General features: G+C 42.7%; 1 protein-coding gene across 7 annotated transcripts in view; it reads left to right on the forward strand.

Annotated features, from left to right (window-relative positions):
• Positions 1-27,986, forward strand: part of LOC141111196 (CMP-N-acetylneuraminate-beta-galactosamide-alpha-2,3-sialyltransferase 4-like) — a 355,704-nt gene that overhangs the window by 229,837 nt on the left and 97,881 nt on the right. For 6 of the 7 annotated variants that reach the window (XM_073603272.1, XM_073603271.1, XM_073603274.1 and 3 more), the window contains one exon: positions 20,171-20,242. The exons of the other annotated variant lie outside the window; for it this stretch is intronic. In XM_073603272.1, the coding sequence (XP_073459373.1) occupies positions 20,186-20,242 (57 nt within the window). In that variant the 5' untranslated portion in view covers positions 20,171-20,185. The remainder of the gene's footprint in view (positions 1-20,170; positions 20,243-27,986) is intronic. 7 annotated transcript variants of the gene reach the window in all.

The raw sequence follows: 27,986 nt of genomic DNA on the forward strand, positions 1-27,986 counted from the left end.
AAATATTGACGCCATGGTACTTGGCATTAGGGGTGAGCTTTCTGTTCGGGTTGAACATGAGTTCGACTCAAACATTGGCTGTTCGGCGAAATCTGAACATTATGGGCCGTTCACGCCAAAATCGAGCGGCGCGTAACAGCCCATAATGCACTGCGGGAGCGCAGTGCATTGCTGTATGATGATTGGCCAGAGCATGCACCATGACCTGCATGCTTTGGCCAATCACGGCGCCCTCAGCTAAGAGAGCCATAATTGGCCAAAGGCAGGGTGCCTTTTGCCAATCATGGCTCAGGGAGACTAAGTCCACGCCCCACACTATATAAGGCCGCCTGTGTAGTGTGTCATTGCCGTGGACAGAGCGAGTGTGTCATTAAGATTGAGCAGGCAGGCAGGTTATTCAGTTAGCTGCAGTGTATTTAATATATATATACAGTCAGTCTCGTGTGTGTGTATATATATATATATATATATATATATATATATATATCCACTGCATACAGTTTAACTATATCTCACTGCAGGCCGTTCCTGGTGTACTCTTTCCAATATACTTCAGGCAGGTGATTCAGTTGGCTGCAGTGTATTTAATATATATATATATATATATATATATATATATATAGTCAGTCTCGTGTGTGTATATATGTGTATATATAATACAGTATATATATATCCACTGCATACAGTTTAGCTATATCTCACTGCAGGCCATTCCTGGTGTACTATTTCTAATATACTTCAGGCAGGTGATTCAGTTAGCTGCAGTGTATTTTAATATATATATACTGTTTCTAATATACTTCAGGCGGTGTACACAGTATGCAGTACTGTGCACCCATAGTACAGTTGCTACTACTTTCCTGGTGGTCAATACAGTACACCCATAGTTATTACACTTCTGTCAGTGTACACAGTACTGTGCACACCTAGTGCAGTTGCTACTACTTTCCTGGTGGTGTACACAATACATACAGTGCACCCATAGTTATTAAACTTCTGTTGGTGTACACAGTACCGTGCACCCCTAGTGCAGTTGCTACTACTTTCCTGGTGGTGTACACAATACATACAGTGCACCCATAGTTGTTATTAAACTTCTGTTGGTGTACACAGTACCATGCACCCCTAGTGCAGTTGCTACTACTTTCCTGGTGGTGTACACAATACATACAGTGTACCCATAGTTGTTATTACACTTCTGTTGGTGTAGACAGTACTGTGCACCCCTAGTGCAGTTGCTACTACTTTCCTGATGATGTACACAGTACACAATACAGTGTTGTGTGGTTTTGCTAAACAAAATTTACAGCATGCCCGGAAGGCCACCAAGGAGAGGCAGATGCTCACAAGCCACTAAAAGTGGGAAAGCAGGCTCTGTGTCTACAGTAGACAGTGCTGGTCGTGGACACGGTACATCGCTCAACAAAAGTATCTGTGAGGCTTTACAGTGTTGTGCCACCACCACCGCCTAAGGCCCAATTTTTCTGCCCCTGTTTAACAGGGGTGCGTAATTACAATTCTTGATATAATATTTCACAGCAGGGCTCGTTCCAGCACCCACCAAGAGTAACTGTGAGGGCTTACAGTGTTCTGGTACCACCAACACCTAAGGCCCAATTTTTCCGCAGAGTGTATAGGGCAGGCCATATAGTATATACAGGCGGTCCCCTATTTTCAAACATCTTACAAACGACTCCTACTTAGAAATGGAGGGAGACAACAGGAAGTGAGAGGAAATCTACCTCTAGGAAGGGAAATTCTCTCCTGTAACAGTTAATATGGGAAAAAAGGTGTCTCCACTGATGCTTCATCACCAATCCTTGTTTCCCTAATAACCCAAAATTTTCTAAATCCAATTGTCATTGGGACAGAAAGTGAGGTGAAATCTTCTGAACAGGGGCACAGACACCAAAACAAATGTTACAGGGGTGATGGCAACCCTTACCTATGTTATCCAAAAAGCTTAAAAATAGATTTTTTGGCTGGAGCTACACTTACAAAATGTACCTGTTCCAAATTGCAAACAGATTCAACTTAACAACAAACCTACGGTCCCTATCTTGTTTGTGACCTGGGGGCCGGCTGTATACTGCTGCTGTTCAGAGTATATAGGGCCTGGGAGCCCCACGCTTTTTTTTTTTATTTAGGTGCAGGGTTCACCTTATTATCCATACCAGACCCAAAGGGCCTGGTAATGGGCTGGGCGCAACATTACATTACAGCCGCAAGCAGTTTTAAATTACTTTTATTCCTTTAGAAATCTCATTTTGTGCAGGGACTGTTCTAAACGGAAAAATGCGCCACTTTACAGGCATTCTATAGACAGGCACGATATTTAAAGGAATATTACACTTTTGTTGTTTCACTTTAAGCATTATTAAAATCGCTGCTCCCGAAAAAACATCCGTTTTTAAAACTTTTTTTTGCATCGATACATGTCCCCTGGGGCAGGACCCGGATCCCCAAACACTTTTTTTGACAATAACTTGCATATTAGCCTTTAAAATTAGCACTTTTGATTTTTCACGCTCGAGTCCCATACACTTTACCGGGATTCGCGTGTTCGCACAAATTTATGGTCTGTTCGCATGTTCTGATCGCGAACCGAACCAGGGGGTGTGCAAATGTGGGTGACAGTGAGCCAAAACTTCTGTGAATTGAGATCAGTAATATATATTGAATGTATAATATTTTTGATGGAGTGTGAAAAGCCCATACACCAGGTCAGATGAAGGGAAAAACTGAGCATAGATGAAAAAACAGATACTCAAAAACCACCAAATAGGAAGGAGAAAGAAAGAAAGGTGTAGAAAAGAAAAAAGAAAATTATATCCTGGGTGAGGAGAGAGAAAAAGGTATACAAAAGAAAAGGTAAAATATACCTTTTTCTCTTGATGCAAATGGGATGGATATTCATGACCTTACCAGGTCATGATATCATTTAAAGTCCCTAGGGATGGAAATACATGACCTTACCAGGCCATGGCTTCCTGAAAGTCCCTATCCCCCCCAAAAAAAACCTCTTCCACTTTATTGAATATCCTGGGTGAGATAGTGAAGGAACCAAATAGAATGAAGAACAAAGTGCTAAAAGCATAGGTGAAGCCTATGGTGATTTACCTTGTTCGTTTACAAAGAAATGGGGACCAAAATCAACAGGTGAATGCTTGCATATGAAGTGTTGCCAGGAAGACGAACACCAAGTCAGGCGAATTTAAATGCTCCCATCTGATACAGCGTGTCCCGCTCAGTGTCACAAGGGTGTGGCAAGAAAGTGGAGGCATCCGTGCCAGAGCGAAAAAATCCGCCCATGCAGGCTCAGGTACCTCCCCAGTGTCAGCCTAGCTCACCCACCTCCCTCTCTGACACTCTCCTCTTTTGAGGCACATTGCATTAGTCTATTCTCTCCCATTTCTCTAAGAATTGCTGTCATCTACCGGCCCCCTGGACCAGTATCAGCCTTCCTTGATGACTTCTCTGCCTGGCTGCCCTACTTTCTCTCTTCTGAAATCCCCACAGTTGTTCTCAGTGACTTCAACATCCCTGTTAACATTAACATTACTATTACTTCTAAACTTCTCTGTCTAGCCTCATCTATTGACCTGAAGCAATGGATACAGGCTCCTACTCACTCCAATGGCAACACCCTTGACCTTGTCTTCTCCTATCTGTGCACACCGTGCAACCTTTCCAACAATCCTCTCCCACTCTCTGATCACCACCTTATTAGTTTTTCTCTCTCTCCCTGTCTTCCACCCCCTCTCCCTCCAACCGCCTAACAGTTACACGTAGAAACCTTCACCACCTCAACCCTTCTCTTCTCTACTCTGCTACTGATCACCTCTGACAAAATATCACCCCTGTCCTGCCCCAACCTAGCCACTTTCTTTTTTTTTTTTTTTCAAATAACAATTTTTTATTAATTGTCTCAAAAAAAAATGAACAGTACACAGATACATATGAAGTCAGTGAAAGCAAATGCAAAAGTAGTGAAGTATATATTCCAACTTCATTAATAACATTGCTAATAAGAAAGAACATAATAAACAGTATCTTAGTTTGCAGAGCAAGAGAAAGGAGGGAAAAGAGAGGGAAAAGAAAGTAAGGGAGATGGGATAGGAGAAGGTAGTAGGGTACCGCAATGGCTCATATATCGGTTCACGGCGAGTCCTCCCGGAGATGCCACCGATCCCAGACCCTGTTGTGATTGTCCAGTCTGTCCCGTATTCTGGCCGTCATTTTCTCCATAAGTTCCACATCTTTGACCCTGGAGTATAGGGCATCTTGGGATGGGGGGGTACTTTTTTTTTTTTTTTCAATTAAGCCAACCTAGCCACTTTCATCTACAACAGCTCACTGTCTTCCTCCCTAGACAAGCTTTCCCCCCTCACTACACGCATAATTAGGCCCCGACTGCTACAACCCTGGCAAACAGACGATACCAGAAGTCTCAGAAAACGTAGGCGCGCTCTTAAGCGTCTGTGGCATACGACTAAGTTCCAGGAAGACTTCACACAATATAAATCTGCCCTCCTAAAATACTATTCCTGCCTCCACACTGCGAAACAGACCTACTTTATCACACTCATTAACACCTCATCTTGTCCAGGTCAACTCTTCTCTACCTTCAACACTCTACTCTGTCCTCCACTGCCTCGACCCTCACTCACTTCCCAGGAGATCGACAATCACTTTAGAAGTAAGATTGATACAATTCATGAGGAGATCTCCAACGTGCAGAAACCTCCCTCACGCAACACCCTATGTCCACAGATACAATCATTACTTCCCTCATTCAACCCTGCTAGTATTAATGAGGTTGCTAAACCTTTATCTAACACTCATCTAACCACCTGCCCCCCTGATCCTGCTCCCTCGCAAATGCTACGCTCACGCTCTGACTCGATTCTATACTCTCTAACTCACATTTTCAACCTCTCCCTCTCATGTGGCATCTTCCCAAACTCTCTAAAACATGCGCTAGTCACCCCCATACTTTAAAAGCCCTCACTGGACCCCACCAATCTTAACAACCTATGTCCCATCTCCTTACTCGCCTTCTCCTCCAAACTTCTTGAAAGACTGGTCTACAACCGACTGAGCGACCATCTGACCATGAACAAACTTCTTGATCCCCTGCAGTCCGGATTTCGCCCTCAACACTCCACGGAAACTGCTCTCCTTAAGCTCTCAAATGACCAACTAATGGCTAAAACTAGCAGACCCTATTCTGTACGACTTCTCCTGGATCTCTCTGCTGCCTTTGACACAGTAGACCACCCCCTCCTCAATAAACTCCACTCCTTTTGTCTCAGTTACTGTACTCTTCGCTGGTTCTCATCCTACCTATCCCACCGCTTTTTCAGTGTCACTTACAACTCCACTTCCTCCTCTCCTCTTCCTTTCTCCGTTGGGGTCCCCCAAGGTTCTGTTCTTGGACCTCTCCTTTTCTCAATCTACACCACCTCCCTGGGTCAGTTGATTGCCTCCCATGGCTTTCAATATCATCTCTACGCTGATGACACCCATATCTCTCCACCCCCCAGCTCTCTCCATCTGTCTCCCCACGCATCACCAACTTATTAGCAGACATATCAGCCTGGATGTCACATCACTTCCTCAAACTCAACCTATCCAAAACTGAGGTCATGATATTTCCTCCCTCAGGTGCCACTTCCCCTCAGTCCATCATGAATGCTGTTGCCAGGCTCATCCACCTCACAAACCGCTCAGCGTCTGCTATACCCCTCTGCCAATCCCTCCATTGGCTGCCACTCAGCCAACAAATTAAATTCAAGATACTAACTACAGCTTACAAACCCATCCACAACCTGGCCCCCAGCTACATCACTAATCTAGTGACAAAATACCAACCTAATCATTCTCTTCGCTCCTCCCAAGACCTCCTGCTCTCAAACTCCCTTGTCACCTCATCACATTCTTGCCTTCAGAACTTCTCCAGTAGAAATTTTTTTTCCTCTTAGTTGGGATTTTAAAGGGCGGAAGTCTCCAAAAAGTATAACAAAAAATATAAAAAATGTCAAATTTTATTGTATCAAAAATTAAAAGCATAACACATACTAAATAGAAAATAGCAAATAAAGAAAAAAATAATAATATAGATGCCAAAATGTACAAATGATGGTGATACAGCAAGGATATACAAGACAAGTCGACGGAACTACACTTAACCCACAGAAGCTGTTTAAGCAAGGGAGCTAATTGACAGTGCAGGACCAACGCGTTTCGAGGTATTTTATAGTGATTACGACCTCTTCTTCAGGGGCTGGAGGTAAGGTGTATATCTGTCTGGGGAACATTTTTGTAAAAAAAGGAGACAAGAAAGGACACACAATAGAACATATTATATATCAAGAATAATGCATATATACAACTATTTACATGATAAAGATATTCTAATATAATTACAAGAACGTATTCTAACCATAATATTGCAAGATCAACATCACATGGCATCCGATTTGGGAGAAGGGGGAGGAGAGAATGGTTAGCCACCGGGGTCCAGAAGCGAATATCAGCGCCACCGCCGCGAGACCGAGATCGTCAGCAGATCAGGACCGGGCACAAAGGGCGTCACGTCCGTCAGCTAGATAGTAAATAATCTTGTTAGCTAAGGGCTGAGCAGTGTATCTATAAAGAAAGATTGTCCCAAGAGGCACTCTCATAGTTTATTGAACATACCCCCTAATGGTAAATTTGAAACAAGGGGCTCTGCTAAGTGTTTCATCATACATACCTACTGATATATAGGGACTAAGGTTATCTCTACTCTGGCTCCAAAAATGGATGACCATCAGCTGATAACACCCCGAATGATTGGGATTATGGAGATGTTATGGACTAAAGACAAGGAAAAGAGAAAGAGCAGCATGGTAAAGAGTATTGCTCAAATAGTTATTTTTCTCTTATATATAAACATCTGCAAGAATCGGGTAAGCATACCTAAAAATGCATAGTGAGTAGTTGATCCCTGTGCTAGCTCACATAAAGATGTTGTCTATAGTAGCTAATGGATGTCAAAAGCCGTAATCCAGGAGGAGACAGCAATAGAGTGCCTATAGTCAGCAGCTATAATGAAGAAAAGAGAGAGCATGAATGCTAGTGGTAAATGCAGGCTCTTAAATAAATTAAAGAGCACATAATCTATTAGTGTCATAAACTACAGAGACAATACCTGTGCTCAGAGTGTATATACATCCTGCAGCTCCAAGTAACATTCAACACACACCTTAAGTATATAAGAAGGGGATCAAACTTCCTTACCTTAAACGGTCACAGGCAACTGCACATTCAGTTCAATATCCTCCCAGCGAGTGAGCTGGCAGCTTTATGTGCAGCTTAAATAGTGCTACTTATTAAGAGCACATTCAAAACAGCTGACTCCACTAGGAGCAGCGTCATCACTGACAGGAGGGGCCGCCCTCCGAGTCCCCGGCGCGCAGACCAGCCCCCCGCCCCACACACGGGTCCAATCCAGGAGCGGAATACATCGCATCCTGGAGGGGAAGGAGGACCAGTGCTGGGAGGGGACTGACGTCCGCGTCAGGCACCCGCGGCACGCTGATCGCCATGGCAACGGGATAATAATCCCGGTCATAGGCGATCATGTGGGGGTGGCCAAGCATTGCCAGACTAAGAGTGGCAGCTTTGGCCCCCGTGCGCCGAGTGCCGGATCCGAACGCCGACACTCACGGTCCCCTCTGGCGATAGCGCTGCGGATCCAGGGCCCCGGTGGCACAGACACTCAACCCCTGAGATGAAAAGGAAACACATAATGTTAACCCACGGATGGTCATATGGGAAAAGAAGCAAAAGAGAAGGACAGGCAGACGAGTTAGCTGGAAATAATCCTACAAAGAGGAAGCAAATAAAAGGGTTTTGGAGAGTGGATACATATGCCGACATATTAGAAAAAGCAATCCATATAAACGATTGTTCTAATGGTGACATCAAAAAGAGAAAAAAACAAAAATCATTTGCTCATTTTTAGTGCCACCACCCCTATTAAACCACAGATAGCTGATGACTAGCCGGGTTCATCTAAATGCTGCTAGTACTTACAGGAAGAGGGGGGTATTACCCGGTCCTGATCTGCTGACGATCAGGACTGTGATGTTGATCTTGCAATATTATGGTTAGAATACGTTCTTGTAATTATATTAGAATATCTTTATCATGTAAATAGTTGTATATATGCACTATTCTTGATATATAATATGTTCTATTGTGTGTCCTTTCTTGTCTCCTTTTTTTTACAAAAATGTTCCCCAGACGGATATACACCTTACCTCCAGCCCCTGAAGAAGAGGTCGTAATCACTATAAAATACCTCAAAACGCGTTGGGCCTGCACTGTCAATTAGCTCCCTTGCTTAAACAGCTTCTGTGGGTTAAGTGTAGTTCCGTCGACTTGTCTTGTATATCCTTGCTGTATCACCATCATTTGTACATTTTGGCATCTATATATTATTATTTTTTTCTTTATTTGCTATTTTTTATTTAGTATGTGTTATGCTTTTAATTTTTGATACAATACAATTTGACATTTTTTATATTTTTTGTTATACTTTTTGGAGACTTCCGCCCTTTAAAATCCCAACTAAGAGGAAAAAAATTTTCTATTGTATATGAACACAGGGATGTGGGCTGACTGTCTCCTTCCACTAAGTCCGTGTCACCATCCATTGTCCTCAGAACTTCTCCACAGCCTCTCCCATCCTCTGGAATGCTCTACCCCAATCTGTCTGATTTTCTCCTACTTGAGCGACTTTCAGACGATCCCTGAAATCTCATCTCTTTAGAGAAGCCTATCTGGCCCCCACCTAACAACTGTACATTTATCTTCTCCATCAGCACATCCCCCACAGTTCTTACCCCTTGTATCTCTTGACCTTCCCTCTTAGATTGTAAGCTCTAAGGAGCAGGGCCCTCTGATACCTACTCTATTAAAGTGTATTGTATTTGTACTGTCTACCCTCAAGTTGTAAATCGCTGCATAAACTGTTGGCGCTATATAAATCCTGTATAATAATGTTAATAATTTACCCCCTTAATGATCAGGTCATTTTTTGCGATACGGCACTGCGTTACTTTAACTGACAATTGCGCGGACGTGCAACGTTGTACCCAAACAAAATTTATGTCCTTTTTTTCCCACAAATAGAGCTTACTTTTGGTGGTATTTGATCACTTCTGTGGTTTTTTATTTTTTGCGCTATAAACAAAAAAAGAGCAACAATTTTGAAAAAATTACTGCTATACAGTAAAACATATCCAATAAAAATATGTAAAAAAAAAATCTAATTTCTTCATCAGTATAGGCCAATTTGTATTCTGCTACATATTTTTGGTAAAAAAAAAAATCCCAATTAGCGTATATTGATTGATTTGCGCAAAAGTGATCCCGTCTACAAACTATGGGATAGATTTAGGGACTTTTTTTTTTTTACTAGTAATGGCGGCAATTGGTGATTTTTAGCGGGCCTACGACATTGCGATGGACAAATTGAACACTAAGTGACACTTTTTGGGGACTAGTGACACCAATACAGTGAGCAGTGCTAAAAAAATGCACTGTCACAGCATAAATGACACTGGCAGGGAAGGGGTTAACATCAGGGGCAATCAAAGGGTTAAATGTGTTCCCTTGGTGTGTTTACTAACTGTGTGGGGGATGCTGACAGGACAAAGAGAGAGATCTGTGTTCCTGATTACTAGGAATCACAGCTCTCTCTCTTTGTCTGTGACAGAACGACAGTCTGTCTTGTTTACATAGGCAGACTGCTGTTCTGTCATTTCCAATCACAGCGGTAGTGGGTTGCCGGCAAGGGGTATTTTTCAAGGCACTGTACATCTAATGAAAGTAACATTGCTTTTCTATTCTCTCTTGCATCCCAATTAGAGTGAATTGCTAAAAGAATATCTATAATTTTCCTTGTTTGATCAGAGGCTTGGCGATTGGGGACAAAACCCACTTGATCAGGATGAATATAATGGGCAAGGAATGAATGTATAAGAAGAACAAAGGGTTGCGCTAATACTAGTAGTGCGTAATGTAAAATCTACAGTGCAAGAGGTTTATACAGTGATCATACATAACAAATAAATAAATATAAAAATAAACCAGTGTGCAAAACATATGGTAATGGTGAAAGAAACAGTCCCGTCCAATGAGGCATCAATAAAATGTCATAGTGAGTTTAAATCACCAAAAAATAAAAGTCCAAGTGACAATAGGTATATTTCTGTAATAGCGAAGAGGGGTCCACCACCAGAGAATAGAAGGGGTTGCTTCTTACCAGAAGGACATGACCCCCCACCACAGAGGGTCACAGCAAGCAGAAAACTTTAAAAGCCAAAGGATGGGAACTGCCAGCGGTGTCCACCAGAGGTCATCTCAACATCAGCCACACCAACGAACCCATAGCAAAGGTATCATGGAATATAGAAGGGGCTCACATAGTGTAAAACTTTCTGTGATTTACGTGTCTCCTCCGGTAGCAGACATCTCCATCCCCCTCTTTATAATGTTTTTTAGAAATGTTTAGGTGTTTTAAACTAGCCTTGCTTGAGGTAAATGTCTTTTTTGCATGTGTGCGCTGTAATATTTTCTTCTACTGTATGGTCTTATGGCTGCACCATCTTTAATGCATTTTTTAGAGTGTGCCCCCCAAATATCTTGTTTGTATATTGTATGGATTCTGACCAAATCCCTTTGGGTGCGGAGCACCTCACTACTTAACATAAGTACCTTTAATTAGTGTCCACTTGTGTCATGGGTGGAGACCTTATGATTCTCCCATTTAGAAGAGTGTAATGCTCTCATGGTTCAGAGATGCAGGTTCTCCCACTCCATGGATAGTGTAGGACCCACTGATTAAGGGGTACTTTGTCGCAGTAAGTGGGCTTAGCACCATATAGCAATATGGTGTGACCAAATCCTGATATTTTTTGATAATGTTTTTTAGAAATGTTTAGGTGTTTTAAACTAGCCTTGCTTGAGGTAAATGTCTTTTTTGCATGTGTGCGCTGTAATATTTTCTTCAATTGGAGGATGCACCCTAACCAATCTACCTCACAGTACTGCCGGATGGCTTAAAGGAACGTTGGTACTGTGTTGCTGTATTCGTTACCATTGCTAAATCCTGTGGCAGAGGATCGTCCAATTAACACTAAATCCTGGGGGAGAGGATCGTCCAATTAACATTAAATCCTGTGGCAGAGGATCGTCCAATTAACACTAAATCCTGTGGCAGAGGATTGTTCAACAATTATTGTTCTCATCAAGTCTGTGGCAGAGACGTTTGTCCGTGCATCATTCCAGCTGCTAGGCCAGTGAGAGAGGCCTATCCGGGTGAGCAAGATCCGTATGACTGAAGGTGTACTTGTCTCTGGGATCTCAAGTTCCTCAGTGATCTGCACAAGGTATCTGAACTTTCCCCATAACTCTCCATCCCTCTACTGCTCAAGTTGTTTAATAAAAAAGCATTGAAAAAAAGAACTAATTGACTGGTGCATACATTGGTGGACGCAAGGCCCAGTACAGACTCTAAGCTTCAGGTATGGTGAACTGTGGGTAGGGGGTGACGGCAAAGGCCCAAAATAATAATCAGCAGCTCCTTCGGGAGTCAGTGCTACATATGTATTCTTAATCAGAAAAGTCCCCTCTATTTCTGTCTACCTCCTACAAATCTCCAAATTCCTTTTTTTTTTTTGCTGCTGTGATCTGACTTCTTGTTGGAGGGTTGCTAAGTTCGTTCTCTGCAGTCTCATTGTATGCAGGAATGTAGCCACCCTCTCTTTCTCGCTCATGAGATGGACTAGGGACAATGGGATGAGTAGTGTGCATGGAGCTGTGCACATGACCACAAGGAACATGCACTGCTCGTTCTAAACTAACAGAAATAGGAAAGGGAATGCTCATTGGGGACAATACAAGGAGGTGGAAAAACACAGTAAAAAATGATTTCTTAAAAAATAGATTACAGGGTAATTAAGTTACATAGTAGGTGAGGTTAAAAAAAGACACACAGTCCATCAAGTCCAACCTATGTGTGTGATATGTCAGTATTACCTTGTATATCCCTGTATGTTGCGGTCGTTCAGGTGCTTTCGACTCTCCCCGTTGAAACCACCACCTATGAAGTAGGTATGTGTGGGGATTATTTTTTGGAGAACGATATTAGTTAGTGTTACGTTAAACTGGAGTAGAAGTATCTATGGTCTAGAAAAACCTAATTGCGTGTGACGTGTCCATTTGTGAGTTATACGCTGTCTGCAGTAAAGTGGGAACTTAAAGCAGAACTTCACCCAAAAGGGAAAGTTCTGCTTGTTTGCCTCGCCCCTCCACTGCCACAATTGTCACTTTTTTAGGGGAGGGTGGCTACCTGGTTTTGACAGGTACCTGCTCCCATTTCCAGTCAGATTGCCCTCAGGATCTGAGGGGAAGTTCGGCTCTCCCTCCCAGCCCCCCCCCCCGCAGCCTTCTGGGACACATCACAGGTCCCAGAAGACTGCGGGACCAGAAAGCGTGGCACATGCAAGCAAATGCGCAGTAGGTAACTGGCTGTGAAGATGCAAGGCTTCACTGCAGACTTCCTTTACCTGAACCCAAAGCCGATTGAAGAATCTGCTTGAATGAGGACATCACTGAATCCCTGGACAGGTAAATGTCCTTACATTTCAAGCCAGCAGCTACAGGATTTGGGGGGAGACTGGAACCCCTCTCTAAGCAGGCCATAGACAAGTCAAAAACCAAACAAAAATTCTTGTTGATCATCAGGTTGTTTGTTTTTTTTGCATTATTAGTGTGCCAGCTGCGTCACATGATTTTTGTGCCACAACTGAAAGTGTCTGATCCAACACTTGTTTTTTTTTTTTGTTTTTTAAGAATAATGAAACAAATGATTGCACGATCATATGTGCCTTTTTCGATTGACAGCACTTTCGGTTTTTGACTTGTCTATGGCTGGCTTTAGTTTGGCACTCTGTTGTAACATAGCCAGGAACTGGAATAAGGTTAGGTTTTCTATCCAATTCATCACTCGTTATATGGAGGGCAGTTTTCTGAAGAAGTCTTTCTCCTATACATGGTGTGAGTGCTCCACACCTATCAGTATTATCATCTAACATTATCTTTAACCACTTGCTTACTGGGCACGTAAACCCCCCCCCCCCCCCTCCTCCTGTCCCGGACCATTTTCAGCTTTCAGTGCTCTCACACTTTGAATGACAATTACTCAAACTTGCAACACTGTACCCAAATGATTTTTTTGTCCTTCTTTTCATACAAATAGAGCTTTCTTTTTGTGGTATTTGATCACCTCTGGGTTCTTTATTTTTTACGCTATAAATGAAAAAAGACAGAAATTTTGAAAAAAAAAAACCCAATTTTTTCTTAATTTCTGTGATAAAATTTTGCAAATTATTAATTTTTCTTCATAAATTTTGGCTACAATTTATACTGCTGCATATCTTTGGTAAAAATAACCCAAAATTAGTGGAAATTATTTGGTCTGTGTGAAAGTTTTAGAGTCAAGCTATGGTGCAAATAAAAAAATGTATCACATCTGCTGTACTGGCAGCCTATCTCATTTCTTGAGACCCTAAAAAGCCAGGAAAGTACAAATGCCCCCCAAATAACCCCTTTTTGGAAAGTAGACATTTCAAGGTATTTAGTAAGAGGCATGGTGAGTTATTTGAAGTTGTAATTTTTCCCACAATTCTTTGCAAAATTAAGATTTTTATTTTTTCACAAAATTGTCATTGTAATAGCTTATTTCTCTCACATGGCATGTGCATACCACAAATGACACCCCAAAATACATTCTGCTACTCCTGAGTATTACAATACCACATGTGTGGGACTTTTTCACTGCCTGGCCACATACAGAGGCCCAACATGCAGGTGGCACCATCAGGTGTTCTAGGAGCATAAATTACACATCTCATTTCTCAACCACCTATTACTTTTGAAGGCCCTGGAGCACAAGGACAATGGAAACACTCACAAAATGACCCCATTTTGGAAAGCTAACACCCCAACGTATAATCTATGAGGCATAATGAGCCTTTTGAACGGTTCATTTTTTTCCCAGAAGTTTTTGGAAAATGTGGGGAAAAAATGAAAACGCATTTTTTTTTTTTACATGAAGTTGTCCGTTTATAAGATATCTCCAACACATAGCATTTAGGTAGCAAAAATGACACCCCAATATACATTCTGCTACTCCTCCTGAGTATGGCGATACCACATGTGTGAGACTTCTACACAGCCTGGCCACATACAGAGATCCAACATGCAAGGAACACCGCCAGGTGTTCCAGGGACACATAGCATGCACATACCAAGAATTACACCCCAAAATACATTCTGCTGAGCAAAGCCTAAACAAAAGATTACCTGTGGTTTTAGTAGCACAGTTGTACACAGGAGGATAGCACTGGTCCAGGCAGCAGGCAGGGCTTGGTCAGCAACGGCAAACACAATTGTCCAGGCAGAAGGCAGGGATACTGTCCATATACTGTCCAGGGTCAGTGCAGGCAGAGATATTGCCAGCAGTGCCAAAAATATTGGTCCTGGTAGTGGGCAGGAACATATGGTGTGGTCAGTGCGACAGGCAGAGACATAATGGCAGTAAGTCCTACAGGCAGCAGGCAGAAGTAGGGCCTCGTTTAGGACAAAATGGGGACAGGGGTAGAGGCTTCTCCCACCCAAATCTCTTTGAAGCCTCCGAGTCTCCAGACCCTAATCTAGGAATGAGAAAACAAAAAAATAGTTTTCTTCATCCAGAAAAACAATCCTGGAGCCCCTCGCATATGTGAGACCCCTGTGTTGAATCCTACTAGTCCAATAGCAGGGTACAAGATCAGTCCATGAGGCAGGCAAAAAACATGGTCAAACAGTCCAAGGTCAGTTCCAGATCAGGCAGAGGTATGTACAGAATCGTTAGGCAGAAGCATGGTCAAATAACAGTCCAGGGTCAGTTCCAGATCAGGCAGAGGTATGTACAGAATCGTCAAACAGAAGCGTGGTCGAATAACAAGCCAGGGTCAGTTACAGGGCAAGCAGTGGCATAAGGGGTGTGAGAAGGCAGGAACTAAGGATTACATTTACCATACTTCACTAATATTTTATTGAAGTATGGTAACGGCAAAAGCATTCACCTATGTAGATGCCTGGTTGGGAAGGACATTGGGCACAATAATAAGATGTGTCTCTTCTGACTCCTGCTCTGGTACACACCTTACATTTTTTTTTTACGTCGTTGGCCTGTTGGTTTGGGAGGGATTTTATCGGGAAAGTGGCGTTCGGAGAGTCGACTAAGAACATCTGATCGGATGTTTTCTTCTGGTGGGCCGTTTGGGAATATAAGGGCAGTGAAAACTTCCTCCTGGTAGCCAAGGAAGCGTTTGAGGTTTTGGGTGGAGTTGCGGTAAATGACATATGAGTTTTATATGGCCAATTGAATTAAATAAATTGCAACTTTTTTATACCAATGGTATGTCCGTATTGTGGCAAGGTAGAGTTTGAGCATTTGGTCATTGAAGTCGACTTCCTCCCCATGAACAAATTATATTCATAGATGCATTTTGGTTTTTGGATGGGGCCATTCCTTCTGGGGATTTCCACAAAGGTATTATTGTGGATTAAAGACAACATGTAGACATCCTTTCTGTCCCTCCACTTCACTGCCAAAATCTCCTTGTTTCGCAGACTTGCCGTTTCTCCTTTTCTCAACTTCTTATTGACAAGACTTTGAGGAAAGCCCTTCCAGTTCTTTTTTATGGTTCCACATACTGGCGTCTTCTTCCGGTGAAGGTTGTGGAACAGGGGCAGAGATGTGTACAGGGCCTTGCAAAAGTATTCACCCCCCCCCCCTTGGCATTTTTCGTGTTTTGTTGCCTCACAACCTGGAATTAACATGGATTGTTTGACGATTTGCATCATTTCTTTTACAGAACATGCCCACAACTTTGAAGATGTTTTTTTTTTTTTTTATTGTGAAGCAAACAACAAATAGGACAAAATAACAGAAAAAGTCAATGTGCATAACTATTCACCCCCCTAAAGTCAATACTTTGTAGAGCCACCTTTTGCAGCTATCACAGCTCCAAGTCGCTTTGGATAAGTCTCTATGAGCTTACCACCTTGATTTTTGCCCATTCCTCCTTGCAAAACTGCCCCAGCTCCTTCAAGTTGGATGGTTTGCGCTTGTGAACAGCAATCTTTAAGTCTGATTACAGATTTTATATTGGATTGAGGTCTGGGCTTTAACTAGGCCATTACAACACATTTACATGTTTCCCCTTAAACCACTCAAGTTTTGCTTTAGCAGTGTGTTTGGGGTCATTGTCCTGCTGTAAGGTGAACCTCTGTTCTAGCCTCAAATCACACACAGAGTGGTACAGGTTTTGCTCAAGAATATCCCTGTATTTAGCACCATCCATCTTTCCCTCAACCCTGACTAGTTTCCCCGTCCCGTCTGCTGAAAAACATCCCCACAGCATGATGCTGCCACCACCATGTTTCACTGTGGGGATGGTGTTCTTTGGGTGAGGTCATGTATTGGGTTTGCGCCAGACATAGCGTTTTCTTTGATGGCCAAAAAGTTCAATTTTAGTCTCATCAGACCAGAGCACCTTCCTCCATACATTTTGGGAGTCTCCCACATGCCTTTTCGCAAACTCAAAATGTGGCATTTTGTTTTTTTCTGAAAGTAATGGCTTTCTTCTGGTCACTCTGCCATAAAGCCCAACTCTATGGAGCGTACGGCTTATTGTCGTCCTATGTACAGATACTCCAGTCTCTGCTGTGGAACTCTGCGGCTCCTCCAGGGTTACCTTAGGTCTCTGTGCTGCCTCTCTGATTAATGCCCTCCTTGCCCGGTCCGTGAGTTTTGGTGTGCGGCCGTCTCTTGGCAGATTTGCTGTTGTGCCATGTTCTTTCCATTTGATTTTGATAGATTTGATGGTGCTCCTAGGGATCATCAAAGATTTGGATATTTTTTTATAACCTAACCCTGACTTGTACTTTCCAACAACATTATCCATTACTTGTTTGGAGAGTTCCTTGGTCTTCATGGCAGTGTTTGGTTAGTGGTGCCTCTTGCTTAGGTGTTGCAGCCTCTGGGGCCTTTCAAAAAGGTGTGTATATGTAATGACAGATCATGTGACACTTAGATTGCACACAGGTGGACATCATTTCAATAATTATGTGACTTCTGAAGGTAATTGGTTGCACCAGAGCTTTTTATGGGCTTCAAAACAAAGGGGGTGGATACACACGCACATGCCAATTATCATTTTTTTTATTTCTGAAAAATAGTTTTATGTATATATTTTTCTAATTTTACTTCACCAACTTAGACTATTGTGTTCTGATCCATCACATATAATTCAGATTAAAAAAACATTGAACTAAAGGCTGTAATGTAACAAAATAGGTAAAAAGCCAAGGGGGTGAATACTTTTAGAAGGCACTGTAGAAGTTGTCTACATATAAATGGTAGCCTTTCTCCAGTAGGGGTTATATGAGTAGTCTTGGCAATTAGGAGGTTGCAGCTGGGTGTCCTTCGCTTCGTACACTTTGAAGGCATATATGTACCCTGTGACTCGGTCACATAATTTGTATACCTTCACCCCATAGCGGGCCCTTTTGCTGGGAATAAATTGTTTGAATTTAAGCTTGCCGCTAAATTTAACAAGGGTCTCATCCACACATATGTGTTGGTCTGAGGTAAACAGCTCGGGCAATATTTCAGAAAATTTTGAAAAGCCTGTCATAATTTGGGTCATTTCGGGGAGGGCACTGGGTATTATCATTGAGGTATCATGATCATGAGGTATCTGGTTCTGGGTATTACCTTGGAGAAGATTGGCATGTGGTGGATGGGGTGGATTGACCAATAGGAATTCAAAGTGTTTTTTTTGGTGAGTCCCATACAAAATGTGAGCCTTAAAAAATCTTCAACTCCTCCACCGTTAGGTCTCTCCACTCGTAGGGACGGGCATAATAGGACGTTGGATTATTTAAAATAAATTGCTGTGCATACAGATTGCACTGGGCCACAATTGTTGATAGCATGTCCTCTGTAAAAATTAAATTTAAAAAATTGATTGGGGAAAAATTCCCCGTGTCTACCTGGACTCCTGGCTGGGCAGTGAAAGGGGGAATGTTGGCTTCTCCTGAATTAGAAGGAGGACACAAGAAGTGTCTGAAGGGCATAGGGAAGGCTGGCATGGGTCCTTGGCCTTTCTTGCTGAGGTACTGCGGTGCTGGTGGATGGCACTGCGGTGCTGGTGGATGCCACTACCTCCTCATTTACCTCATTTAGCGGGCAGAATATCTTCCTCCTCTGAGTCACTCGGTGTTTCACTACTGAGGACTGGCTCATAATTTACGTCCGACTCAGAATCCGAGTTTGAAAGGGAATATGAAAAAGAGAGTTTCTTGTTGCTCTCGTCGGCCTGGGAAAGTATTTGGTACACCTCCTCGGTGAAAAAGCATCTTTTGGACATGGTTGCTGGTGGTGATGCTACTACACAGGTGTGTGCTAAGCCTGCACTGATAAGGCGGCACTGATGAGCACAGATGGGCACTGAGGTGGCACAGAGGGACACTGATGAGGTGGCACAGAGGGACACTGATGAGGTGGCACAGATGTGCACTGATGAGGTGGCACAGATGTGCACTGATTACACAGATGGGCACTGATGAGGCAGCACAGATGGGCACTGATGAGGCGGCACAGATGGGCACTGATTGATTGCACAGATGTGCACTAATGAGGCGGCACAGATGGGCATTGATTTATGGCACAGATATTCACTGATGAGGTGGCACAGTTGAACACTGAGGTGGCACAGATGGGCACTGATGAGGCAGAACAGATGGGCACTGATGAGGTGGAACAGATGTGCACTGATTGATTGCACAGATGGGCACTGATGAGGCGACACAGATGGACACTGATGAGGCGGCACTGATTGCACAGATGGGCACTGATGAGGCGGCACAGATGGACACTGATGAGGTGGTACAGGTGGGCACTGATGAGGTGGCACAGGTGGGCACTGATGAGGTGGTACAGATGTGCACTGATTGCAAAGATGTGTACAGATGGACACTGATCACTGATGGCACAGATTGGCACAGGTGGGCACCGATTGGCACAGGTGGGCACAGGTCCCAAATAGGCACTGTACTGTTTGGGCACTGTAATTTATGCGGTTAAACTCACTGAAGGCACAGATCGCTGTCAGATCCTCTCTCTCCTCACACGCGGTCTCTGTGTGAGGAGGGAGAGCCGGCAATGAGAGATGATCTCATATGTTTACATTTGAGATCATCTCTCATTGTCCACGCCGATCGCATAGTAAATGGCCACTGTGATTGGCCATTTACAGCGATCTGTGATTGGCTGTGTTCAAGGGACACGGCCAGCACAGAATTTCCCCGATGCGCGCTCGTGAGCGCGCATGCGGAGCGAGGAAAGGGGGGGCCCTCATATGAAGGCCTCCCGGAAATTGAGGTCCGCGCTGTAGCCGTCATTCGGCTATGGCCTGGATGTCAAGTGGTTAAAGTTATTCATGAGCACCAATACTGATTGCTTTTCTGGTGTCTAGATGTATTTGCGATTGGCAAACGTGTGTATTTCTTTTACAAAACTCTTAGGATAGCTGGCGTGTCATATGCCCGGTCCCTCTCTGGGTGTTGTGATTTTTCTCACCAGCACCTGCATCATTACTGTATCCCACAGAGAATCAGGAACCAGCAAGAGGAACCACAAAATTACAGGTTTGCTTCAAGAAACAAGCAGTGCTCTATTACAGAATGTATAGGGGAAGAAGTAGAAGTGGTTTTATGGTTTACACATTACAGAGAAATGATGGCAGATAAATCCTGTCTGAAGTTAGATGAGCAACTGTCTGCATATATATATGGAGAAAAGAAAACAAAATATAAGACAAACATTTATACTGCTAGCAACCTTTGTGACTGCCTTTATCGCTGCATAATCATACATAATCTCAGGTGGAGTTTTCTGTCTAATAGCAATATAAATCCTAATCATTTTTGTTCATTTTCTGTTCATGATACATTTTGGAGAAATTGGCATTTCATATTTTTTGTTTCTATTTGTCCATAGAAAACATTCACGTTGATGAGCCGACTTTTGGCCTACACCATCAGCTTATTCTTCAGATCTTTCATCAGACTGGTGAGATGCTTGTGTTTTCTGTATTTCTCATATAAAGAAGTCATTCATTATATTCAATGTAGGAAATGAGTGTGCTGGGAAACCAGTTCTCGCAGGAAGTCAATAAATGCCCCAGAAAACACTGAAACTAAGCCAAAGAAAGTCCCCTTAGTTATATGTCATCCAGCTGTACACCGGAGTCATTTTGGGGCATTTTTTTAATCTATTTGTTTTATATATATATATATATATATATATATATATATATATATATATATATATATATATATATATAGTGATAGATGCATTTTCAAGTGATTCACGTCAGTCAGGAACTATATTTTAAGGGCCTGGCAGCCCATGTTTATTAAAACTGGCAAAACACAAAACAAAAGTCCAACATATATTGTCTTCCACACAGGGGTTCTTCTCCAGTAACTATGCATAAACGGAAAATGCTAGCCCATCTGGCTCTCTCTTCAGCAGTACCTCTGCTCTTTTCACTGATCACACAGACCACAGGTTCTTCAGTGTGGATGGCGTCACACTACTGCATCCAGCTCCTCTAGTGTTGATGGCTTCACACTGATGCATACAGTTACCCTGACAGCTACACTCTGTAGTGCTGCATGGAGCCAATGTGTACACCTTCTGTCCTTCAACTGACCAACTTTTTGTGACACAGTCTCGTCCTGTCACTATATATACGCAGTGGCAGAAAAAAGCATGTGAGCCCCTTGGCCTTAAAGCAGAGTTCCGCCAAAAAAATAAAAATTAAAAGTCAGCAGCTACAAAAAGTGTAGCAGCTGACTTTTAATAATCAGACACTCGCCTGTCCCACTGTTCAGCGATGCAGGTGTACGAAGCCTTGCTCCTCTCCCTCCTCCTCTCCACGGCGCCGGCATTCTAACTGTGGTCACCCAGCTGTGGCTTCACAGCCAGGCACGCACTGCTCATGTGCGAGCCGCGCTGCGCGCTGTGAATGGCCGGGTAATCTTCTGGGACTTGTGACGTGTCCCAGAAGATTGCAGGGAGGGGTGGAGAGGTGAACTTTCTTCGTCGACGTGAAGCCAGGGGAGGATTTGAGGAGCTGGACACCTCGAAAAGGGGGTTTGTGCCCCCCCCCCAAAAAAATAATATGCCAAATCTGGCATGTCAGGGGGTCATCATCGCTTAAAGCGGAAGTTCCATTTCTGGGTGGAACTCCGCTTTAAACTATTTTTTTTTTTTCAGTGGTTTGCCATGAAATGTGATCTGATCCTCATCTAATTCACAAAAATAGACAAACGCTATGAGACTGTTTTACTAAAGGCAAATATACTGTGCATTGCAAGTGTACTTCAAGTGCAATTGCTCTAGAATATCTCAAAGTTAGATCACAATGGATATATAGTGAAAAACATCAATGTGATGTGCATAAACCCAAAATGAAGTGTCCATCCAGACAATACCCTGGCATGAGGCCATAGATAAACTTAGGTAGTGAATATGTGTAAATATTTAATGTCCGTCACTGTGCAGTGGGGTAATCACAAAATCGCAGTGACACCCTAGGTGCCTACAGTCCTCATATATGGTGAATGGAGACTATTGAAAGTGTCTCTGCATGTAGATGGATTCTTCTCTTGACATGGTGGTATTATCCCAGAATAATAAGCATAAAATGCCCTTACCAGAAAAGGTGGACTCACAGGCCCTTGGCGGTGAGTCAAAAGAGCTTGTACCTTCAAACGGTGTAATGCAGCGAACCGTAGGATTATCCAGATCTGAATCCCATCGATGGACCTGGCTTTGGAAGAGCGAATGATGTCAACGAATGGTGTGTCCCTGGAGGGGTTAAACCGGGCCCGGGTGTCTTCTATGATCAGCCTCGATCATCAATCAAAAAAGGCACCTCCTCAGCGACCGTCCATATGGTTAGGCAAATAAGAAAGAAAAAACTTCCACATAGTGTGAATCCTTTTTAAAATGTTGTAGCGTTTATTGGCATCAAAATTATAAAGGGTATTTCCAATAAGTATGAAAATATAAAAAATTGGGCAGTAAAAACTCGGCTCAAAATACAAAAAAGTACAAAAGAGTAGTGCAGTAGGTGATGGTGAGGGTAAAAACACAACCCGACGCGTTTCGTCCTCTCGATACCCCAGCAGAAGTCTTAGAGGAAGAAACGTGTCGGGTTCTTGTGTTTTTACCCCCACCATCACCTACTGCGCTACTCTTTTGTACTTTTTTGTATTTTGAGCCGAGTTTTTACTGCCCAGATTTTTTATATTTTCATACTTATTGGAAATACCCTTTATAATTTTGATGCCAATAAACGCTACAATGTTTTTAAAAGGATTCACACTATGTGGAAGTTTTTTCTTTCTTATTTGCCTAACCATATGGACGGTCGCTGAGGAGGTGCCTTTTTTGATTGATGATCGAGGCTGATCATAAAAGACACCCGGGCCCGGTTCAACCCCTCCAGGGACACACCATTCGGTGACATCATTCGCTCTTCCAAAACCAGGTCCGTCGATGGGATCCAGATCTGGATAATCCTACGGTTCGCTGCATTACACCGTTTGACGGTACAAGCTCTTTTGACTCACCGCCAAGTTCCTGTGAGTCCACCTTTTCTGGTAAGGGCATTTTATGCTTATTATTCTGGCATAATACCACCATGTCAAGAGAAGAATCCATCTACATGCAGAGACACTTTCAATAGTCTCCATTCACCATATATGAGGACTGTAGGCACCTAGGGTGTCACTGCGACTTTGTGATTACCCCACTGCACAGTGACGGACATTAAATATTTACACATATTCACTACCTAAGTTTATCTATGGCCTCATGCCAGGGTATTGTCTGGATGGACACTTCATTTTGGGTTTATGCACATCACATTGATGTTTTTCACTGTATATCCATTGTGATCTAACTTTGAGATATTCTCAAAGTGGGTTATTTCTTTCACAACAGATATATTGGATATAGTTATTTTGTTCTTACTGTATGCACTTGTTTCTATATTTTTATTGTTTGTTTTGTGGTGTTTTTTGAAGAGATATCTCTCTACACGCTCTATGAGACTGTCACAGGTCTAATTGGTACACATTCCAGGGCCTTGTACCCTCCCTTTAGATATCACTATTGTTTGATTATTATTATTTTCTTTACTAGCGCCACACTTGATTACACTTCATACATTCACAATAGTCAGATTGTTGTGTTGGCTGCTTCACTACACAGATTTTTTCAAGAGTTGGCGCAACATTTTTGTATAAATTGTTTGCAAATTGAATCTTTACCTCATTCACTAAACTCTGGAGCAAGTTCACTTGCAGTGCACGTTATATTTGCCTTTAGTAAATCAACCCCACTGTGCTTAACCACCACAATATGTACACATATAGCCTCATATTGAGGTGGTTGCACCAGGATTATGGTTGCAGCTAAAATCGTGATCCTGGTATCGTTTTTTTCTTTTTTGCAGCAAATGATTCCTTACAATGTAAAAGTGAACCGAGCAGAGATACAGCTACTCAGTGGGGTAGCTACCATAACCCCGGTATCCTCTTCTTCAGCGGGCCGTCCGCTTTCAGATAAAAGTGGTCTCTACGGCTGATTCGCCGCAAGATCACTTTTATCGGCAGCGGGAGAGGGGCTCTCCAGTGCCCTCCGCCGCTTACCGGAGCCGCCGGCAGAGGCGATCGCGTCCTTCTCCCAGTTGGGTATGGAGATGAGTGAGGGGAAGATGGCCCCCACCCGTCTCCAAACCATTGCAGAGCGGAAGCAACATCAAAACGTCACTTCCGCCCAATGCTCTTAAAGCAACATTTTTATTGCATTTTAGTGTAAATATAAGATCTGAGGTCTTTTTGACCCCAGATCTCATATTTAAGAGGTCCTGTCATGTTTTTTTTTCCTATTACAAGGGATGTTTACATTCCTTGTAATAGGAATAAAAGTGACACAATTTTTTGTGTCAACAGTGTAAAAATTAAAAATAAAAGGTAAAATGAATTAAAAAAATATAAATGCATTTTAAACGCGCCCCGTCCCGCGGAGCTCACATGCAGAAGCGAACGCATACGTGAGTAGCGCCCTCATATGAAAATGGTGTTCAAACCACACATGTGAGGTATCGCCGCAATTGTAATGCCCCGTACACACGGTCGGACTTTGTTCGGACATTCCGACATCAAAATCCTAGGATTTTTTCCGACGGATGTTGGCTCAAACTTGTCTTGCATACACACGGTCACACAAAGTTGTCGGAAAATCCGATCGTTCTAAATGCGGTGACGTAAAACACGTACGTCGGGACTATAAACGGGGCAGTGGCCAATAGCTTTTATCCCTTTATTTATTCTGAGCATGCGTGGCACTTTGTCCGTCGGATTTGTGTACACACGATCGGAATTTCCAACAATGGATTTTGTTGTCGGAAAATTTTATATCCTGCTCTCAAACTTTGTGGGTCGGAAAATCCGATGGAAAATGTGTGATGGAGCCTACACACGGTCGGAATTTCCGACAACAAGGTCCTATCACACATTTTCCGTCGGAAAATCCGACCGTGTGTACGGGGCATTAGAGCGAGAGCAGTAATTCTAGCCCTAGAACTCCTCTGTAACTCAAAACATGCAACCTGTAGAATTTTTTTAAACTTCGTATATAGAGATTTTTAAGGGTAAAAGTTTGTCGCCATTCCACGAGCAGGCGCAACTTTGAAGCGTGACATGTTGGGTATCAATTTACTCGGTGTAACATTATCTTTCACAATATAAAAAAAAATGGGCTAACTTTACTGTTGTCTTATTTTTTAATTCAAAAAAGTTAATTTTTTCCAAAAAAAAGTGCACTTATAAGACCGCTGCGCAAATACGGTGCGACAAAAAGTATTGCAATGACCGCCATTTTATTCTCTAGGGTGTTAGAACTTTCTAAGTAATTTTGTAGCAAAAAAAAAATATTTTAACTTCTAAACAACAAGTTTGAAAAATAGGCCCGGTTGTTGAAAAAAGACAATATTTTTTACTTTCTGCTATAAAACATATCCAATAAAAAAAATTCTGCTACATTTCTTTGGTAAAAAATTCCAATAAAGTGTATATTTATTGGTTTTTATTAAAGTTATAGCGTCTACAAACTATTATATATACAGTATAATGGAAATTCTATTTATTTATTTTAAATACTAATAATTAGTGATCATAATGGGACTGTGATAGTGCGACGATCAATCTGACACTAAGGCTGCATTCACACATGATAGCAGGTGAAATTAACACGATTCCGCCGTGTGATTCCAAATGGCTGCAAAATGCAGGATGTGTTTGCAATGTCATTACTTCTAATTGCACCCCAATTGCGTCGCGATTTTGGCACTCGGTAAATTGTGCTGCGAACCCAACACACGCCGCTTGTTGCTCAAAAAGGGACACAAGCTTCCTTTGGGTGACAGCGATTTGGTGCCATTAAAAGTAATGGCATCACAAATGTGTCCTGCTATTTGCAGCCATTGGAAATCGCAGGCCACGCTCATGTGTGAATGCAGCCTGACATTGGATAACTGACACTGACATCATTAGTGACACTAATACAGTGATACTCTAATACTATACACGGTCTCTGTACTAATGACACTGACTGGGAAGGGGTTAACAATTAGGGGCAATGAAAGGGTTAACTGTGTGCCTAATAAGTGTAACGTGCAATATGGGCTGATTTTTAAAAATGAACCACATCTCTGCACTGTGTACAGAGCCCTAAGTTGTTAGTAAACACAGGACTCTGTACTGTGATTAAGCCGATCAGCAGGTCCTGGCCATAAATTATTGGCTGGGACGTGCTGACCAACAGTCGAGCCTCCAACTGCGGATCACATACACATGTACATGAGCTCAGGGTGGCCGCTTCGTTGCTGTATATGTGCATTGGGTGGTCTGTAAGTAATTAAAGTGTATTTTTTCTTGACAATTTGCATTTGATAAACCACTGCGCAAATATCATGTGAAATAAAAAATTTGAACAACAACTATTTTATTCCCCTGGGTCTCTGCTTAATATATATATATATATAATGTTAGGGGTTCTAATTTTCTAGCAAAAAAAATATGCAGATTTTTACATGATTGTCAGAATTGGCCCAGGTTTTGAAGTAAATTAAACATTTTCGTGTCTTTATTAAATGCACCCATTAAAGGATATGTTTAGCTTTGAGAACATGTTACATGTTCCACCTGTTTTTTTAGGATGGAACATGCAACATGCTCCTGCAATGGCTCGGTGATCTGAGCCCTCTGTGTGACAGCAGTACAGGGAGAAGTTCACCATACCAGCTGTCCCTTTTTGAAAAGCGCGTGGCCCATACAGCCACGTCCTTTATTGACAGAGCTCTGTGTATGAATGAACTACAAGTACCGACATCCTTTGTGGTTGTCGGATTGTAGTTCCCAGTGAACTACCACAGCGCTGTTGAGCGCTGTGGTAGTTCATTGATTCTTCCTGTCAGTGTGAAATTGCCTGCCCATACGATGTACGAGCAGACAGCTCACACTGACAGTCTGCAGAAGACCTGCATTGCACCAGCGATTTGCTGATCACTGGTGAAATGCTTTCCAGACTCCAAAAAAAATGTAAATGCACATTTTTTTTACCTGCAAAAAAAATGTGCGTTTATTTATTTTGCTTAAATATAGTAAGGGAACCCACAGACTAACTACTTCAACAAAAGCTAAAGTAGTTTGCACACCTGGAGTCTAAATGAGTTTGGAGGTGTGGTATAGAGCTACTTTGATTGATAAAATACACGAACATGTTAAGATTGCTGTTTATAAGCAGCATCAGCTAATATAAACCATGCCTTCCAAAAAAATTGCTTTCTGAAGACATATGTTAAATAGTAGTTTGATCTGCATAAGGTTGGAAAGGGAAACAAAGCAATCGCAAGTGTTTAGACATCCATCAGTCAACAAATTGTCTATAAATGGAGACAGTTTATTACTGTGGCTACATTTCCTAGAAGTGGTCACCCAGCCAAGATGAGTCCCAAGGCACAATGCAGAATCCTCAATGGGCTAAAGAAGAACCCACAAGTAACAGCTAAAGGCTTGAAGACATCACTGGAGCATGCATATATCCCTGTTCATGAGTCTACCATGCATAAGCCTTTGAACAGGCAGCGTGCCCATGGCAGAACAGCAACTGCTCTCCATAACAAACATTGCTGCTTGCCTGAAGTTTTCCACAGAGCACATTGACAAAACGCACCACTACTGGGAAAATGCTTTGTTGGCTCGACTTGTTGACTTTGTAGAATTCAAAAGTTGAATTCTTCAGGAAGAATACTCAGCACTAAGTATTGCACAAAAACACGCTTACCATCATCAAAACCTTATCCCAATAGTGAAGTATGGTGGAGGGAACATCATGATTTGGGCTTGCTTCACTGCCTCAGGGCTGGTACAAGGCAGGGGTGAAGGGGGTAGATGCCCTGGGCGGTACAATATGCTGGAGAGAGGGGATCCCAGGTGAAGTGTGGCAGTGTGCTTCACAACTGTGTGTGTTGTGACTGTTCACACTAGCCACCGGTGCCGCTAATAGCTTTAATCACGTCTGATCCCAGGCAGGTGCCACGGGCAAGGGGGGAGGGGCCCCAAAGCCAGTTGCCATGGAAACTCTTCTTGTCGGCAAATGATAGGAGCGGCGAGCGGGTGTGAGAAGGAGAAACTGTACTGCCCCCCTCCAGCCGCTGCTGTCGGCAGTGGGCTCG

The sequence above is a fragment of the Aquarana catesbeiana genome, linkage group LG10 (genome assembly GCF_042186555.1).
Source record: "Aquarana catesbeiana isolate 2022-GZ linkage group LG10, ASM4218655v1, whole genome shotgun sequence".
NCBI lineage: Eukaryota > Metazoa > Chordata > Amphibia > Anura > Ranidae > Aquarana > Aquarana catesbeiana.